Genomic DNA, 17788 nt, shown 5'->3' with positions numbered 1-17788 from the left:
AATCGCCAAGTTAGAGCACCTAATTGCCTGCTTTATGTCACTATCTGAGGGAAGAAAGCAGCAACCCCTCCAACCCCTGTTCCTACTGGAGATGGAGACGGAGCTCACTGCAAATTAAGAAGAAGAAGTAGCTGGGAAGAAACGCCCTCCCTCACCCTGACCCATCATCTCTCCACTAACATTCGGAGGAGCTCTCTCTCCAACTTGGCTGCTCATGATGCTGTTATTACCACCATACATATGCATGTACTGCTGCTGCTGCAAGCTGGAGGCAGAAGGGGCTAACATGAGCCCATTTGGGTTCACATGAACCGACCGGGACCCAAACGCCAAACCCATGTTCGGGAAACCCGATGCCGTTGACGGAGTTGCCGGAAAAGGTGCTCCCGTGAACTGTTGCACCATGGCCCGGAAGTTGGTGGTGTCTGTGTTGAGCAAGGTGGTGGGGGTTCGCCTGGAAGCCCGGGAGCGTCGGCGGATGGGCTTGGACACTCGGGCCTCCGGGTTGACCCCAAGTTGGGGGGAGGTGGTTGCGACGGCTGTTGCGTCGGAAACAGAAGGTGGAAGGAGAGAATTATTAGGTGGCGGTGGGATGTTTTGTTGGTGGTAGAATTGGAGCCACTCATTGGCGTCGCTCATGGTCATGGAATGGAAGCTATATGACTTTTGTTCACTTTTGTTCGAATGGAAAATGTGAATCTCTCAGTGGATTATTTATGGTGCCTTCAACTTTCAACTTTCTTCCTTCTTCAACCTAATGCATCACAAGCAACATCCTAGCCCTTCATCTCCACGCCCACGTGCCCATGGCCCACACACCAACAAATAATATCAATTAGTAATTCATTTTCACAACTATTCCAAATAACATAACTATATTAAAACCAAAATAAACCAAACATGTATTATTAACTTTAACAAATTCACAATGCTTTCTTTTATTTTTGTTTTTAGTGGACTAATCAAAGTTACTTATTTCCCCAACATTTCTATTTATGAACACTTCCTCCCTGCCCTATGAAGCGCATCACTTTTAAAGTTAAATTGCAGCATTAACCTGAGAACGAAAAGTTTGTTAAGATAAGTCAGAGAATATATGCTAAAAATGATTAGATGAGAAACTACTTTAAAAAAAAATAGAAAATACAAATGTTGTTTTCATATTATGTTGGGTTTAATTTTAATGCAAAAAAATTATACTCTTGTCTAATTTTATTTATGGATTTAGATCATTTTTTTAAGTTGTGTTTTTTTTTAATTAGTTATTTTTGTTAATACGATAATATATAATTAATTATTTATGTAAAACTCTTTTATATTAATAGTGTATGAAAATTAATTCATAGTTAATATTAGTAATTTGGTGGATTTAAAAAGTGAGCTGATTGGAGATTTATTTTATGGATATTGGAGTAAAGATCATCGAATAACAAATTAATAGAAAATTTTGGCGCAGGCCAAATTTTATATTATACATTTATACTTGATGAGTAATTATTGATGTATTTTATATTATGATGACAAAAAACACAACTGTGTAATTTTATAGATTGAAAAGGTAGGTTACTAGGAGCAACAGATTAATTCTAATATATTTACTATCATAAAGAGCGTTATTAGGATATATTCTAACATAGTCACTGTTATATGAGGATTCTAGATTATAATAGAAAAGCAAGAGCACGTAGAAATATTGAGATTTTCTTCCATTATTCTTCTTCTTCTTCCAAGAATGCATGTATTATAGATATGTGGGGAATTGGGGATGCATGCGTCATTTGTGTGTTACTGATTTCTCAATTCTCATGTCATGGATGGGAATGGTTCCATCGCGGAAGCAGCACCATGTATACAAACCGAAAATTTGTAAGTCCATCGGTATATCGATATTTTAAATATATATAATATATATAATTAAAATTAATAATTGAAAATGACTGAAATAGCCATGTAGCAATATCAATATATGTAAAAGCCTTTCTACACGAACAAATACATCATGAGTCGTGATAGCGTCATGCTCATTGCTCGAGAATCTTAATGGGCCATGTCATCCTTAGCCTGCGACTTAGACTCTTCAATTCAACCATTGCCATAATTAATTCCGTTTGAGTTCCACTCCGAATCAACTTCTACAACAAGAAACTCCCAAGTATCTTCCCATAGAGACTGTATTGTAGACTATAGTGTAGTTTCAACAAATTTTTTTATTTGTTTACATGATCATTCGAAATTAACGATGGTAGATAATATTTTTAATTTTTTTAATCTCATACTAGCACTTTTTTTTTCGTAAATTACATGTTTCTGTTTTATTTTTGTTAAAATTCAATTTTAATCCACACGATGCCATAATTTGGTAGTGGTCAATTTTATAAAAACAAACTTCTAGCTTACTATTGTCAACTAATATTTTAACTATGGAGGATTCAACGGGTAAAATGCAGTAGATCAACTCAACTAAATAACATTTGTACAGGTTTATTTGTTTTAAAAAACACACAAATAGATCTTCAAAGCATGTCTAGAAACTATTATTCAAAATTCATTGAAAGAAAATTATAATAATCCGTAAATTAATAGAGATGACCACACTCATTAATTTATTCTTTTAACTATTTATTAACATATGTGATAATATAATAATAATAATAATAATAATAATAATAATAATAATAAGGATAAAGTATATTTTTTGTTTCTGAAGTTTGACAAAAATTTTAAAAATACTCTTAAGTTTTATTTTGTTTCAATTTTGTTCCAGAAGTTTTCCATTTACATCAAATATATCCTTGATGGCTAATTTTTCAAAAAATTTAAGATCAATTCAACAACAATTTCATAAAAATAACTCTCAACACAAGCAAATCAAATATCATTTTCATGCATTATTGTTAGATTGATCTTAAATTTTTTGAAAATTTAACCGTTGGGGATATATTTGATGCAAATCGAAAACTTTTGGAACAAAATTGAAACAAAATAAAACTTAAGGGTATTTTTGAAACTTTTGTCAAACTTTAGGGACAAAAAATATACTTTACCCTAATAATAATTATGAATATAAAATTATTCAAAATAATAACTATTTTTTCGTAAAAGTTGTACACTGAATTTTCCAATTGTTTTTTACAGAAAATTATAAATACTACGTAAAAAACTAAAAAGTAATTTGTAAGTTATGTTTGGAAACAAAACTGAAGGGAAAAAAAGGAAGACTGCAGAGGCAGCGCATGGGGTGCGTAAAGTGAAGAAGAAGCAAAGAAAGAAATGTGGAGAGAGCTGGGAGAAGTGGAAGGATCATATTCATAAAGCTCGTAAGTCGCAAGTTGAAGTTGGCGGGTAATAATCATCGCATCTGAATTTCAAATAAAATGCTCTTTAGAATTGAACTCAGCTCATCTCTAATTTCCAGAAACCCCCCTCCCCGTCCCCTTGGTAGTTGTTGCAATCATCACCCCCCTCCTTTCTTTTTATTTTAATAATGACAATGATTAATAATATTAATTATTAAATAGTAATGTTATATATCGGTGGGCGAGCAACGGCAATGGCATGTATCTGGTAGCAGTTTTTGTTTTTGCGGCAAACCTAAAAGCTGATTTGCTTCCTTCTCTGATTATTATTTGATGGAAAACAGAGTTACAGGGTTGCAGCCTGAGCTTCAAACTGCCGCTGCTGATTCCTTCTCAGATCATCCTCCTCATCGCCTCCAGGTAATAACACATACAGATCATATGCCTTCCATTTCGATCTGCCATTTCTCTGTTTCCTGATTGCTAGCTGCTGCTACCATAATATGAATGTAACTTCGCTAAAACTGTAATCACTCAATACTCAAAACTATAAGCTGCCGCTGCTTTTGTCAGTTTGCAATTGTTTGATGTAGCATTGCATTGTGTTATTTACTGTAGACATGTGCTGCAAATGCAAATGAAAAAGGTGACAAGGCCTCCTTGATTCCTCACTCCAGACGGCCTGCACTCCCCTCTCTGCAAATACCCCCATGGTCACTAGATGCCGCATTATCTTCTTTCGCAAAGACGGATGGTCCTTCCCTCTCCAGTCCCATTTCTGCTTCCACATCCACCTCTTCTAGAGGACTTCCGCCAAGGCCGAATTCGGCCAGAGTCAGGCCTTCCATGAGAAGTATAATTCCTCAAGGGAACTTCAGGGCCAGAACTAGTCCCCGCGATGCTGAAAGGACGGTTCTCATGGTTCCTGATACTACCCTGTCAAATGCACTTTTGGATAAGCCTTCTACTTCAAGGACTCTCTCTCTTAGTGGTAAAGGTTCATTCTCTCCATTGTCAAAGGTTGCCCACTCATTACCGGTTACTCCAATTGCATCTTTGGGTCAAGAAAGTGTACACGGCAGACATCTGGGATGTGCTTCTGATTTAAATGTATGTCTCTTTTCTTCAATCAAGGCAACTGTTTTCATACAACGCTTGCTAAAATTTTTTACATTTTGTATGTTAAACTGGTATATGATTTTAAACTATGCTGCATTGATGAATATTTCCATTCTTGTATAGACAATGGTTGTCAAGCAGCACATAACTCGATCACTTTCGGTTCCAGTTGATGCCAAAGCCACCAAATTGAGGTGCACTCAGTCTAGGGTCTTGATTCGTATCATTTCAGCCAGGCGGCATCTTGCAACTGTTGATGGAACCTCAACTGGTGATGCTTCAGTCATGGAGATTGGTAATTCCTTGAAATATACGTAGAGCACATAATTTCTTGTAGGTTCCCATTTTACATTTCTTGATCAAGAATCACAATATGAAATATTCAGTTATGAGTTCTGACTTTCAAGAACTACTGAATATTTGGCACTTAACCATATATAACATGAGATTGGTAATGCTTTGCATCGTTTAGTAGACATTATAGATGAAAGAAATTTGGTGGCTTCTAGGTGATATAATCTTTAGTGCGTCTCTCATAGACAATCTTAGAGACTATAGCCTGTTATAGCCCTTCCATGCCAATTGCTGACTAACTCTCGAAATTAAAGGATAGCAAATTAAATAAACTTTACATTGAAGTTAACTTATTCATTTCTATTTTCAATCATCAAGTTTGTCAATTTCAGATTGTCTTTAAGTTAGGATTCCTAGGTATTTAACAGAACCAGTTTTTTTAGGAGTAGAGTTTCTCATCTGTGCTCATAACGTTTTTAATTCAATATTTTATTCTGGCTGTACTTGATTAATTGGTCAACTATATTCTTATATTCCTCCTTCTCCTCTTTTATCTGAGACTTTTGTTCTCCTCTTTCTAGCTATTGAGGATGCTACAGCAGATATTCCAGAGGAAGAAGCAGTTTGTAGGATTTGTTTGGCAGAGCTCGGGGAAGGAGAAAATACACTTAAGATGGAATGCAGTTGTAAAGGTGATCTTGCGCTTGCTCATCAAGACTGTGCGGTAAAGTGGTTTAGTATTAAGGGCAACAGGACCTGTGATGTCTGCAAGCAGGATGTTCAAAACCTCCCGGTAACACTATTGAAAATTTATGATCGTCAACCCCCTGCCAGACAGCCATCAAATGTGCCACAACCAAGGGAAATAGCTTATTACAGGCAAGTTTCCATGTATTGATGTGCTAGTCAATTTTGTGTTCAATTCCCTCACCGAAAACCCTACTACATATTTTATTGGTTGCTGGTCTGTGTAAGAATAAGAATGCATTTAATCCTGAATTTGAATAACGTTTACATAATTACTTGTGTCTGGCATGACAAATGTTGGAGTCACTAGTTTCCTAAGGGTAATGTATTCAACTTATTTCGTCCATGGCAGGATCTGGAATGATATACCTGTACTTGTCTTGGTTAGCATGCTTGCTTACTTCTGCTTTTTGGAGCAACTACTGGTATGCCTTTCTTTATGCATATGCTGAACTTTATGGTAACTTGCTACCTGTTTCCTGCTTCAAATGATGGATGTGGGGACTATTGCATCCGATGGTCACAGTACTGCATGAGAAACTTGTGAAAGAACATTTGACCAAATTATATTTTTGATTACTTAATTCAGAAAATGTAACTTTATCTGATGGGAGAATTTCAATTTTCTCAGTCAACAGATGCTAGAATGTTTTCCTTTACAAAATTTAAGATAAGTGACTTGAGTGTTTGCTGTGAAGAAAAGAGGGAAAAAAGAGCTATCCTTTTTTTATTATTCATAATTCTTTATACGAAGGCTGAAGAGTGCTTGGATAATGCTGCATATGCGTAGGGAATAAATTATTTTTTTGGTTAATAATTATATCAGCCTTTGTCTTCTTCCTAACACTGATTTCTTGTTTACCAGGTTTCAGATTTGGGTCCTCGAGCTCTTGCAATTGCGTTACCTTTCTCCTGTGTTTTGGGTCTCCTAACATCTATGATTGCGTCAACCATGGGTAAAATTTGTTTCCTTCTGTCTGCCAAAGCACAATAAAGTCATTTTGCATCTGTCATAGTTCCCTTAGGCTCTGTTTGGTAGTTTCTGTAGGACAAAAATACAGATATACTGGCAAAATGTCTCTTGTAACAAAATTTGCCTAGTTTTCTAGTGATCTACAAACTAGGGACAGTGGAAACACGAACAGGGACTTAACAATAAAAACCAATCATAAAAAATCAAATAGTGAAGAAAAGCATGTGCGATTTGAATTGACAATAAGTGGACTCATCATGTGTTATAATTGGTGAATCACTAGAACATATGATTATTTCTGTAGTTCCATAATCCAGATCATAACTTTGTTTCCATCATTGGCTTAAAATTTTGCTTGTATGTTCTTCCTCCACAGACCTGTTAAGATCATACATCACGTGAGTTCTTTGCAACTCAAAAGGTCTAAAACAAGAGAATTGAACTGTGCGGCTGCGCCCTCACTTCTCTTCTCAGAATTGTCCTCATTATGCTCGAATGTTGAAGAGCATTAGAGTACTCTATCAAACTTTTGTTTATCAAAAATGGATAAGCATTTTACAGTTTCTCATATCATGCGATGACTCGGAAGCCTTACGAACATCCTATACTTGGTTCTCACTGCTTTTATAAGGAGCTTTGCAAGCATGGAGACGAAAGTAGATACATTTAAGAAGCAGCCAACATTAATATTATTAAATATCACTAGATTCTCGTGTGAGTAGACTATTGAATGGAAGATAGTGAAATCAAAAAGGGGTCAGGAGTAGAGGCAGAGCTAAAGAAACTTTAGGAGAAACTATTTAAAAAATTATTGCTCTAAATGGTTTAACAGAAACTTGGTTCTAGATGGAGTTCAATGGCCTTAATGTTGTTATCAGATTGATTTTGCTGTCTAAGTTATCTATTTCCTTCCACTGTTGTCTGAGTTGTCTAAGCATGAGTTCAAGTCATTTGGAGCAGATATCTTCTTTAGCTCATGTGCAAGTGCAACTGCTCTAATTTAATGCTGCGATACTCTACATATAGATGTAGTTATTAGTTTGTCCTCAACATAATAATTATTAGCTGCTGACTATTCAAAAAAAAAAAAAAGCTAAGGTGATTTGTTTTGGTGGCAGTGAGCAGGAGTTACGTATGGGCTTATGCTTGCTTCCAGTTCGCAATTCTCATCTTGTTTGCTCACGTATTTTTTAATATGGTAAGATGATATAGCTCCTACTCTATTAATTTTATATGCTTATCGTGTTACCTGACTTGCCTCACACCTAAATTACATAGCTTAGCACACCTCGTTTTTTGATCTCTGAAGCTTAATGTCAATCCAATTCTGTCGATCCTTCTTTCCTCATTCATTGGATTCGGGATGACAATAAGCATGAATTGTCTCCTTTCGGAATATGTTAGATGGAGAGCAAATAGGCAGAATCAAACACCCAATGAGAATGGTAACAGTCTACAGCAGCAGCATCAAGAACAAATAGAGCAACAAGAGCAACATCGATGACATTAGCTTTTAGTTAGTCCAACTCTTGATATAATTGTCTCAAATTAGTTTTATCGATTCAGATTGTTGTTCTTATTTTCCTTAATTATCCGCAATACTAAGACATTTGCTCTAAAATATGTTATCCAAAATACTTGCATGCAATACTAATCATACTTTCTTGTCTTTCCTTTCACTGAAAAATGCGTCCATTCGACCTAATTTGTCTCGCTTGGGGACAATTTAAGCTCTCCTATATTGAGCATGAATTGAAGGGAATTTCTGATTAAATTGACAAAATTTGAGGAGGATTTAAGATGTGGCACAGCTATGAAAATACTCTGCAGTCTGTTGCGTAATGTCAAGCGGACAAGCAAAAAGCCATTCCGAATGGTAGAAGATAATATGAACTGCTTAACGTCAACGGCACAAACAATTCTATGAAGAGACATTTGTCAAAAAGTTGATTACAATTCTTAGTTTCAACCATGCCACCATCTGCCATATCGCATAAATCCAAGGATGTTGCTGGAAAGTGGGAATGATGAGCATCTATCTTATCGTGATACACTTGTTTTGGCCTTGGGCTCAGTTATAGTTTCCATAAGACGGTACATCCAGCGGTCCAGCATCCCTGTTAATATACGGAGAGTTTTAGATAGGAATGTGATTAGCATAAAGAATAATTAAAGTGCAGTAGGGATCAGTTTAACTCCATGGATTATGAAAAACAGCTTAAGCAATTTTATGTCTATAATAGCTTCAGTTCTTGCTGAAAATGCTGAACACTTAAATTATCTACATTATCTGTCCATGAGTTCCACCCAATAATCTCATTGAAAAGCAAATAGCCATATATCAACCTGGCTAAAGGTGCATAGTAAGTAGTACGGAAAAAAACCTGTTACAGCAAAGGTTCCACCCAACACTGCACAAAGCCGAGTAATGAAATGAAGAAAACTGCGTCGCTCTTCTTTGATTGTCACAGTAATAGGTGATAGATCATACAGAAAGTAGACAGCTGCAGACAACAAGACACACAAGAAATGAAATCACAACCTACCCAAGAAATACGCCTACTTCAAACACAAAGGAATAAAAGCAACCTGGCCAGGTCCTATCGTGGTCTTTCATGGGTGAAAAGTATTCTGTAACTGAGAACTGATTAGTTGGTACAACTTCTTTTGAGATGTATCTATATTCTGTGGGAACAACCTGCATCGCAAAATAGAGAGCTTTTTTGGAGGTTTACCACAGAAAATACACTAAAACAACAACGATAATGACAATATTCAAACCTTAATATAATATTTAAATGTTCCACTTGTGTCATGCAAAATCCTCGTTGTATCATCAAGTGGGTTGTGAATTCCAGGATATTCGGGGCCAAATGACAAGTCATGAATAATATGACTGACATTCACATTCTTTGCTCCTCCAAAAATCTGCAGAAAACCATCAAAGACTGTTTTAGGCATTTTCAATGGAAATCTCCTATAGAAGTCTCTCAATTGAGGTATCCTTTCAATGCAACTGGAGACAGATCTAAGCTCTTAATAAAATGTTCAATTACAGGCAACTTCGTCCTTGAGAGAAAATTATAAAATAAGTAGACTCCATAGTTATCGTGTTGGCTTCTTGAACAACTCTCAATTATCCACTACTAATTCCATCACGAAACTTTTAAATCTCAAGCATTTTATTTTTGCACCTTGATACCTTTCTGCCTTTTCTTTCTTTTTAAGTATCTAGATAGGCTATAAAGTAAAACAGCATAGAGACTATTATCAACTCCTTCAATAAACACTTTTTTCCCCTGTTGACGGGATACTAACAATTATGATATAAGTTTTGGGCTTGGAAAATTCACATTTTCATTTACTCATCTACCAAAATTATGGACATAATACAAAAGCTATTAAAAGGAACTTGAAGAATTGTGTGTTTTCATGGAAATAAGAACACCTTTAATTCTATTATGGTCTATAGATCCTTGCACCAGTATATTTATTAAAAAAAAAAAAGAAAAACCCTGATATTTTAATTACAAATTTACATATACATTTTTTAACTGAAATATTATTGAGGGAGGACAAAAGTATTACCATTTGAGCAACATATATATTTAGCCCATGAACTGAAATATGGAAATTTCCTGCAACTCTTTGAACATCTAAAGTGCCATAAACCTACAAGAGAATGAATCCAAAAGTTTAAGAGTCTTCTGGGTTTGACAAATAGAACACCAAAAGTACTTTATATTATGAAAAGATTAGAATTTATACCCTACATCCTTCTCCATCTGTTAATGCTTGCTTCACCTTCTTGATCGTATTTTCCGTAGATTCATCTAAGGTTTGTAAATGAATCTTTTGCTCTGAATCTTCATGATGATCTTTATCATGATCTGCTCACAGTTGTTAGAAGACTGTAAGTGGCAAGAAAATAAATGAAAGAATAGACGAAAAGGGAACTGTGAAGTTCAGATTGTGCTATCGCAATGTTTAACACTACCTAGTTAATATGCGAAAAAAGATTTAGAAAACGATTCTTTTATTTGGGTTACTGATTTGTTCAGTCAAAACTTCATGTAAGTTCAACATTATCAAAATCCTAATTAGCCCTCCATTTAAGCCCAAATGAATAAACTGAGTTTAACCCAATGAGATACAATTCATACAATTTTTTTGAGTTCTGGAAATGTGGGCATAATGAAACTAAGAAATTACCGTGCTTATGATGAGTATGCTCCTTTTCGACAAGATCCGATATATATTCAGTGCCAATTATATGGCCATAACTGTTCAGGCGAAGCTACAGCAGTTACAAACTTATTAGCGTAACAACTAAATAACAGATAGAAGTTAGAAAAATAAAGAAACCTCAAGAAGGCTAAATAGATTTACTCAAAACAAAATTTCATGGGTAGCAAACAATGCTCACTATGCATATTCAACACATTCATCTACTATAATAAACAAGAAAAAGAAAAATTATTTAGAGTGACAACTTTATAAAAGGTTCTGAGCGCGCGCAGGTGGCGGTGTTCAAACTTCAAAACAACCATAAAACGAAAAAGAAAGAGCATAACAAACAAATTAGCTTGACATTGCTATCTTATCCCTCTTTAAGTTATTCAAGAAATAATGGACTGAAACCCTGTTCAAAACTGTTTGGTCGGTAACCAAGAATGATGATTCAATTATTGTCCCCTTTGGTACCAAAACAAGAAATGGAAGAGACTCCACAAATACTTAACTCAGCATTCCCTTTATACAGGGGTTGTGATGATGATCTCTAGAAATAGTATATAGGTGAAACTTTGGTTTGTTTCTTTGTTTATAAATGTGTATTAATAGCAACAAAAATTTATGATTGCATCCCAAGTTTTTGATGCGCTGCAAAAATCAACAATAGGAAAAACGTATAGTTGTAGAAATTCTAGATATACCAAAAGATACTAAAACACTTACTTTCCATATGTTTGTATCAAGATCAACCTCATGCTTGCCTGACATATCAATGGCATCTACACTCAAAACTGCCCACAGAAACAAGATGAACGTTTAAAAACCTCAATGTTAAAGCAAATTAGAGATTCAAAACAAAGATAGAAACTAGAGATAAAGTTGTAGTATTATTGTTGAAGCAGATGAAAGGACAGTGCTAACCATCACAAGGTAAAGAAGGAAAAGTCATATTTATGTGAATGGGAAGATTTTCTCCACGTTTCAAGTCGACTGACATCTGAAAAGGGAGAGTATAAGTCAATTTTTTTTTTGCATATCCTATGTGAATCTGCATAGTATGAATACTCATTGAGAACCTAAAAGGTTGGATAACAGATCCCCTTTGTTTATTCCACAATATCAATGGTAGAAAAAGAAAGAAAGGAAATGTAGCAAAGTGTCCTAAAACAAGGGAAGCCTGTTTCATTCTGCAGTTAATGCACCTTTGTGACTGTTTTTCATTCCTTTTCTATTCAGCTGAATTTATTCTCACAAAGTATATATCAAACACCAACCCAGCTAACGAGAACTAAGCAAGTATAGTTTAATAATTATAAATAAATTAAAAAAAGAAACTTGTGAAGCAATCATAATGATAAGAGAGAATTTGGATATGACGACATGTTTGAGAAAAGAGAGCAAGGAAACCTGATGAACAGTGTAGGTTGAAAGATAATAACCGAGCTCATGCAGGAATAAGGTGGCCATTATAACTATACCAATCACGGAAACTGCAAGCAACAAAAAATTGAGCTGAGGGAAAAAATAATGAAAAAAGGGTGAAATAAGTTGGAAGGGAATAGATAGATACCGAGAGCCCCAGATTGAGTTTTATGCAACAAATGCTCTTCGGCGCGGGGGAAGGCGTCAAGGTTCTTAATCACTTGCTTCAAAGTGACACCCATATCTCTTTCTTATTCTTATGCGATCGATATGAATAAGAATTTGTATGCACTAATTTGGGACTTCCCTTCCCCTTCCCTATCCCCGCCGGTGGCCTGCAAATTAATGAATCATAAAAACGCCCAAACACAACGGAAACAACTCAATTCAAATCAATTCATGAATCAAACCTCTCTCTGTCTTTATCGCAACTCAGTACTCCACCACAATCTGCCCCCAGCAACCAACACAGGAATTTTGCTTTTATTTTTTTTTTTTATTTACTCTTCCGTTTCTCCGTCAACGAGTTTCTCCTCCCGTCTCCCGATCTATTTTTTCTTTTTTATTTTCCAAGTCTTCGTTTTCTATTTCTCATTTACTTTTTTTTTCCCTTAGGGATCCTGGTCCTGCTAGTTGACTGGCCCAGGCCCAATAAATGACAATTCCTACCAAAAAAAAAAGAGTATTTGAGATTATAATCCCTGCTCCTTCTCTATTAACTAAAAAAATTCAGGATTTAAGTAGAATGAAATGAAGTATTGCAAAATATCTATTTAAAATATAAAAGTTAACCAGTTCAATACACGAGGCACAGAACAGTATTCCCTCAATTTAGCATCATCGGTGGTGACGACACGTTGCAGCAAAGAACAGTGTTCCCTCCGGTGTGCCGAAGCGGGAATTTTCCCGCACAATTCTATTCTCAAAATCAAATTGCTCTCTTCCCTTTTATTTTTGGTGACTGAAAATTAAAAAGCAACAAAAGAAAAGAAACTTAATTTTTTTCTTCATCTCACCACCCCCGCCACCCCCACATCTTCTGATCCTCCTCTTCCTTCTCATTTTTCTCTTCATGTCACCAACTGGAAATTGTGTTTCAAGTCACCAAGATCGGTTGGGCAGTCCCGTTCATCAGAATAGAGCTGGAAGTTGCAAATGTGGCAACAAGGAAAAGCCTTGTGTCGAAGGAGAAAGAACTGAGTGAACCCAGATAAAGAAGAAGTTTTAGCAGCAGAGACTATAGCACAAGCAACCAGTAGGGTCGAGATTGTAGCTGAAGATTTGAAGTTTATCTTAAAAGTCAGACTAAATGGGAAAGGAGATTTCGGAAGTCCAGAGAAGTAGGGCGACCCAGAGATGGAGGAAGCACGATGGGGAACAACGTGCCACCGCAGCAATAAACAGAGATTGGAGAAGTGTTGGAATCTGCTACACGTCATGCGCTTGAAAGCTGGAAAAGATCCTTGCATACTTCTTCTCCTTCCTCCAAATGCATACTGTTTCTACTGTTAGTTATTTATTCCAAAGTGGGATTAACACTATTTGGCTTCAGGTTTCAATACTTTGTGTTCTTTTCTTTTGCTGACTTTTTCAAGTATTCATTTTTTTTTTTTTGCAATTTAGGGTTTCAGACATATTCAAACGAGTTGCAACTTAAAGTGTTGTCGGTAATGGTTCTATAATTCACGGGTAAGCATAGGATTCTTGCATAACTCAAGCGCCTCGATCATGACATCAAATTTCTTCGGCTTCTTTCTTTCTTTCTTATAATTTTGATTTGCTTACTAATAAAGTGGAATCTAATTTTGTTGCAAGCAAACTTCTTTGCAAATTCTGAATTGTCTGTTATCCGTCAAAATTTCTTGCCAAGCTTATTGCTATCCATTTTTCTTTTAAATTTGTTTCCTGTGTTTTCTTAAACTATGCAGGAAAAATTGAAAGAGCTTGAGAAAGCAGATAATGTGTATCATTTTATTAATATCTCTGCCTCTTTTTTTTTTTGTTCTTGACCATTTTCCTTATCTTCCCTTAAGAGGAACAAGGCGTAGAACATCTCTTCAAACACTTGCAGGATTTTTCAGACAATACGTCACAGCAGTTTGATATTGTGTGCATTCTTTTTTTATTTCCTATCATACCTATTATTCATTTGTTTGTTTCAAGTCATTCATGTTTGATAAAGATATGTTTCCAATGAAAATTGTGAATCAAATAGGTATCTATTTAGAATCACCCCTATAGTGTTTTGACAAGCCCCAATTCAATTTCTAATTAGTTTGGCTGAGCTAATTACTGCTTCACATACTTGAATTTCATATGCTTTTTATTGCTCTGTAATACATTCCATTATCAGATATAAAAAGTTCTCATCGTTTCATCAAGTTATCTATTTATTTAAATTCTATTATTTTGGTGACTTTGTTTTAACTGATATTGTGCATGCTCTGTTTTCAGGTCCTTTATTTATTTAATTAATTTTGTTCATTGCAAGAGATCGTTAACTCTTCAAACCTCTATAATTAGGAGGATACGTGGGAACATGGTAACTAACTTCATCCATTCTAATAAATCTCTTTCATCAAATCTATAATTGTCCTTTATTTATATATTTGGTCATTTTGGCTTCTAAAGGTTCAAGTTGGAGGATAATCTTTGTACAAAGTTGGCAGTAAATTGAGTGAAAGTGAGCGTCTATTGCAGCCTCTGGGTTTTCAAAATTATTTGAAACTTTTGGTTTGAGATTAATTTTGATTTTAGTTGACTTCTACTTTTTATTTCTCAAATGGCACTAAAATTTGGGATAAGATCAGCAAAGGCAAAACATATCTTGATTTGGCAATAAATTTGGACACTATAATTATAGCCCTTCTTATGAGTGGCAAATTCATTATATATTCCTTTAATATCTTGATTGTAAATATCCTTCATTACACATTTCTATATTGACGAGGTAGAGGATACTAGCAGAGATAGAGACAATTGACAAAAAAAGGTCAATAAAGTTTGTTATCATGTCTATGTATTACAATTTTCTGTAAGACAGGTATCTTTTTAAAATAGAATTTTATCCAAAATGATTGTATATTCAAAAATATTAGAAAATACTAATTTTTTTATCTTACAATAAAATACATAACAAAAAATGAGTGAAAATAGAGAATAAAAATGCCAGATAAAAAGAGATAATACTGATAATTTTTTATCAAGGATCTAATTCATTTAAATTAAGAAAAAACAACAGTAAATATGGAAGAATAATTTGTAACTGATGATGTTATTGCAACAATTGATGAACTCAAAGAACTTGAAATCCCACGATGTGGTTACTATTTTGTTTCATTGTTTATTTTTCATTAGTTGAAGTTAAGATGATGGCGTTGATTGTTTTTAACCTTTTCTTCCTACTAGGTGCATCTTTGATTGGTTCATTTGTCAAACAAAAAATTCTTGCTGCATTTTTTGTTCCTACTGGAAAGAATTCATGCAATATTTTGAAATACAAGAGTCTGATCTTGAAATAATTTCAAGACCTTTGCTATTTTTTAGATTTCATTTGATATATACATTTTCTATTTAAGATGCATAATCTATTGAATTTGCATTTATGCATCATTAGGTAAGTACTTTAATTATTCTGTCTCTTTGATAGTGTGATTGCTTGAATTGGTGGCATGTTTTTTGACTATGATACCCAGAGGTTTATTTCATTTCATTTTGGATTTCATATATACAATTAAAAAAATCATTATTCCTTCTTTAAATTCGTGTTTATTATGCCACATCTGCCCCTAATGATGCTTTCTGTTTCTGATTGTGTGCATCAAAGTTACTGATTTCATCTGATTTCTTATTTATAGTAGTTCATTTGTGAAATTCTAAGGTGTGTTGACTGAAGATATGAGAGATATATCAAGGCATTTTTCCCCTTCAATCATACTCCAAGTGTAATTAATAACCAAAATTTCTATTTTACAATTCATTCTATTTTAAGCAAGAACTGAGTTGTCACAATATCAAAACAAGAAAATTTTGATGCAGCTTTGTCTTTGGTGCGTCTATTCTTTTATAATATTTGTTTTATACATAAAAGAGAATTGTTATCTTACTTTAAATTACTTACATATATCATCTGTCTAGACTGATAATAAGGTAAGTGAGGTGATATAGAGTTTAAAATAGTTAAATTATGTTATTCACCTAAGGTCCTGTACCATCCCATCTAAATTGAACATTGCTAATTGCCATTGTAACTGATGCAATTTTCAATTCTCATGGCCGCATTCAAGTTTTTTTTTTTTTTTACATTTTTGAACTTCTTAAAAATCAGTTTGTTTATTTATTTTTGTTTTGATTGATGTCGAATGACTAATAAGTGATTAATGACCCGGCTTTGTCAGGATGAGGCTTAATTGGTCACGAACCTCATCTTGCACAACACGTTTGATGAAAATGTTCCACACGTTCATTGTGTTATGATTTTGAGTTACGGGCTCTGAAAACATTGTTTAAGTGACTAAAAAAATATTCTTTTGTTGGTTTCATGGTTTAGTTGCTAGATGTAGAGGATGATCTTTAGTTGATAAATCCAATGGCTTCTTAAGGTATGCGCTTTTTTTATCTAGAGAACATTGGAGGCTAAAAAACAGGCAGATTAAAGTCCACATGATACTTCCAATGAGCTTTAGATAAATATTGCAAGTTTGTTCTTTTTTTTTGTTTCTTCTTCTTACATTTAGTTTTTGTATTTTTAAGAATACACGCTGAAGCTCTATTCTTGATTATAGAGAAGTTTTCCGCAGCAATTAGTGCGTCCATCATTAGTGTAATTAGAATGGAGACATCATTTGAAAGATATGGCATTCGGGATGTTTTTTGTTTAGTTTGTGTATAATTTTATATTTCATGAATTATGTTCTTTTGTTTCCAACTTACCAAGTGACTACAAGAAAGAGTATGTTAAACAACAATGTTAAAAGAATGGAGTTAATTTTGAGGGTGTTTGGAAGTTTTTAATAATTTAGAGTTTAATAAAATGTTTGAGAGAATTAAATTAATTATGGAGAGAATTCTTTGATTAGGAACTAAAAGAATATAATTGAAATAGAACATGTAGAGTGTGTTTGAAATAATTATTTTGTCCTTTAACTATTACTACTAACTCTTTAGTGAGGATAATTTTGGTAATATTATAGCTCATGAAAATATAATTGAAAATTAGACCACTTTTTGTGTGATTTGATTTAAACCGAATCATGAAAATTAAATTCTTACTAGAAATCAAATTTGCGTTACTTTTTACTACTTAAGTATAAAAATGAATTCTAACACTAAATGAATTGAAATTACAATGGTATTATTCGTATTATCACTGCATCTACAAACAACACTAGAATAATATAATATTGAGATGATACTCAATTTGATCCTTGAATTTATATGCGATTCTCAATTTAGTCTCTAAAGTTTTAATTGTCTCTATTTAGTCCCAAAACTTTGTGAACATAACTCATGTTAGTCCTTGAAATAATTTTCAACGTACAAACGTTAACGGACGGATGCCACACTAAACTTTGTAAAATGATGTCGTTTTGGTTTTGTTACTCAAATAACCCAAAAACAACATCCTAAATGATGTTTATTAAAATTTTACCTAACAAAATAAGTAATACGATGCCGTTTTTGAGCTATTTAAATGTCAAAACCA

At 34.2% G+C, this 17788-nt stretch overlaps 3 protein-coding genes and 1 long non-coding RNA gene across 5 annotated transcripts; 2 read left to right on the top strand and 2 right to left on the bottom strand.

Moving 5' to 3' along the window:
• Positions 1–114: 114 nt before the first annotated feature.
• LOC112765507 (uncharacterized) lies at positions 115–639 on the bottom strand. Its single transcript, XM_025811404.3, has one exon. The coding sequence runs from the start codon at positions 637–639 to the stop codon at positions 115–117; it is 525 nt and encodes a 174-aa protein (XP_025667189.2).
• Positions 640–3169: 2530 nt separating this feature from the next.
• On the top strand, positions 3170–8108 carry LOC112764192 (uncharacterized). 2 transcript variants are annotated; one of them, XM_025809732.2, is made up of 9 exons: positions 3170–3342; positions 3641–3716; positions 3915–4406; positions 4539–4710; positions 5291–5588; positions 5809–5881; positions 6322–6412; positions 7548–7627; positions 7739–8108. In XM_025809732.2, the coding sequence occupies exons 1-9, from the start codon at positions 3182–3184 to the stop codon at positions 7931–7933; spliced, it is 1638 nt and encodes a 545-aa protein (XP_025665517.1). In that variant the 5' UTR covers positions 3170–3181; the 3' UTR covers positions 7934–8108. The 2 variants fall into 2 exon arrangements, with proteins under 2 accessions (XP_025665517.1, XP_025665518.1); XM_025809733.2 differs by having other exon boundaries at positions 7708–8108.
• A 73-nt stretch (positions 8109–8181) lies between these two features.
• Positions 8182–12681, bottom strand: LOC112764193 (uncharacterized). Its single transcript, XM_025809735.3, has 12 exons — positions 12495–12681; positions 12233–12419; positions 12070–12152; positions 11584–11659; positions 11386–11453; positions 10642–10726; positions 10198–10319; positions 10018–10101; positions 9211–9357; positions 9019–9127; positions 8814–8933; positions 8182–8546 (listed from the first exon to the last, which is right to left on the bottom strand). Exons 2-12 carry the CDS (start codon positions 12324–12326, stop codon positions 8470–8472), a joined length of 1065 nt encoding a protein of 354 aa, XP_025665520.1. The 5' UTR covers positions 12327–12419; positions 12495–12681; the 3' UTR covers positions 8182–8469.
• Positions 12682–12829: 148 nt separating this feature from the next.
• On the top strand, positions 12830–14465 carry LOC112766894 (uncharacterized). Its single transcript, XR_003184605.3, has 2 exons — positions 12830–13591; positions 13708–14465. It is a non-coding gene; the product is annotated as an uncharacterized lncRNA (long non-coding RNA).
• Positions 14466–17788: the final 3323 nt, after the last annotated feature.

Source organism: Arachis hypogaea, chromosome 17, assembly GCF_003086295.3.
Source record: "Arachis hypogaea cultivar Tifrunner chromosome 17, arahy.Tifrunner.gnm2.J5K5, whole genome shotgun sequence".
In the NCBI taxonomy this organism is placed as follows: domain Eukaryota; kingdom Viridiplantae; phylum Streptophyta; class Magnoliopsida; order Fabales; family Fabaceae; genus Arachis; species Arachis hypogaea.
The sequence above is the reverse complement of the archived record's forward strand: the minus strand, read 5'-3'. Positions and strand labels throughout refer to the sequence as shown.

What these genes read in the sequence shown, in the direction of transcription:
- LOC112764192 (XM_025809732.2), top strand. Translation starts at nt 3,182, where the DNA reads ATGTTTGGAAACAAAACTGAAGGGAAAAAAAGGAAGACTGCAGAGGCA. An exon ending in TATGATTGCGTCAACCATGG is followed by an intron (nt 6,413 to 7,547) that starts GTAAAATTTGTT and finishes TTTTGGTGGCAG; the next exon opens with TGAGCAGGAGTTACGTATGG. An exon ending in CTCACGTATTTTTTAATATG is followed by an intron (nt 7,628 to 7,738) that starts GTAAGATGATAT and finishes TGATCTCTGAAG; the next exon opens with CTTAATGTCAATCCAATTCT.
- LOC112765507 (XM_025811404.3), bottom strand. Translation starts at nt 639, where the DNA reads ATGAGCGACGCCAATGAGTGGCTCCAATTCTACCACCAACAAAACATC.
- LOC112764193 (XM_025809735.3), bottom strand. Translation starts at nt 12,326, where the DNA reads ATGGGTGTCACTTTGAAGCAAGTGATTAAGAACCTTGACGCCTTCCCC. An exon ending in TTGATACAAACATATGGAAA is followed by an intron (nt 10,727 to 11,385) that starts GTAAGTGTTTTA and finishes TAACTGCTGTAG; the next exon opens with CTTCGCCTGAACAGTTATGG. An exon ending in GCATACTCATCATAAGCACG is followed by an intron (nt 10,320 to 10,641) that starts GTAATTTCTTAG and finishes AACTGTGAGCAG; the next exon opens with ATCATGATAAAGATCATCAT.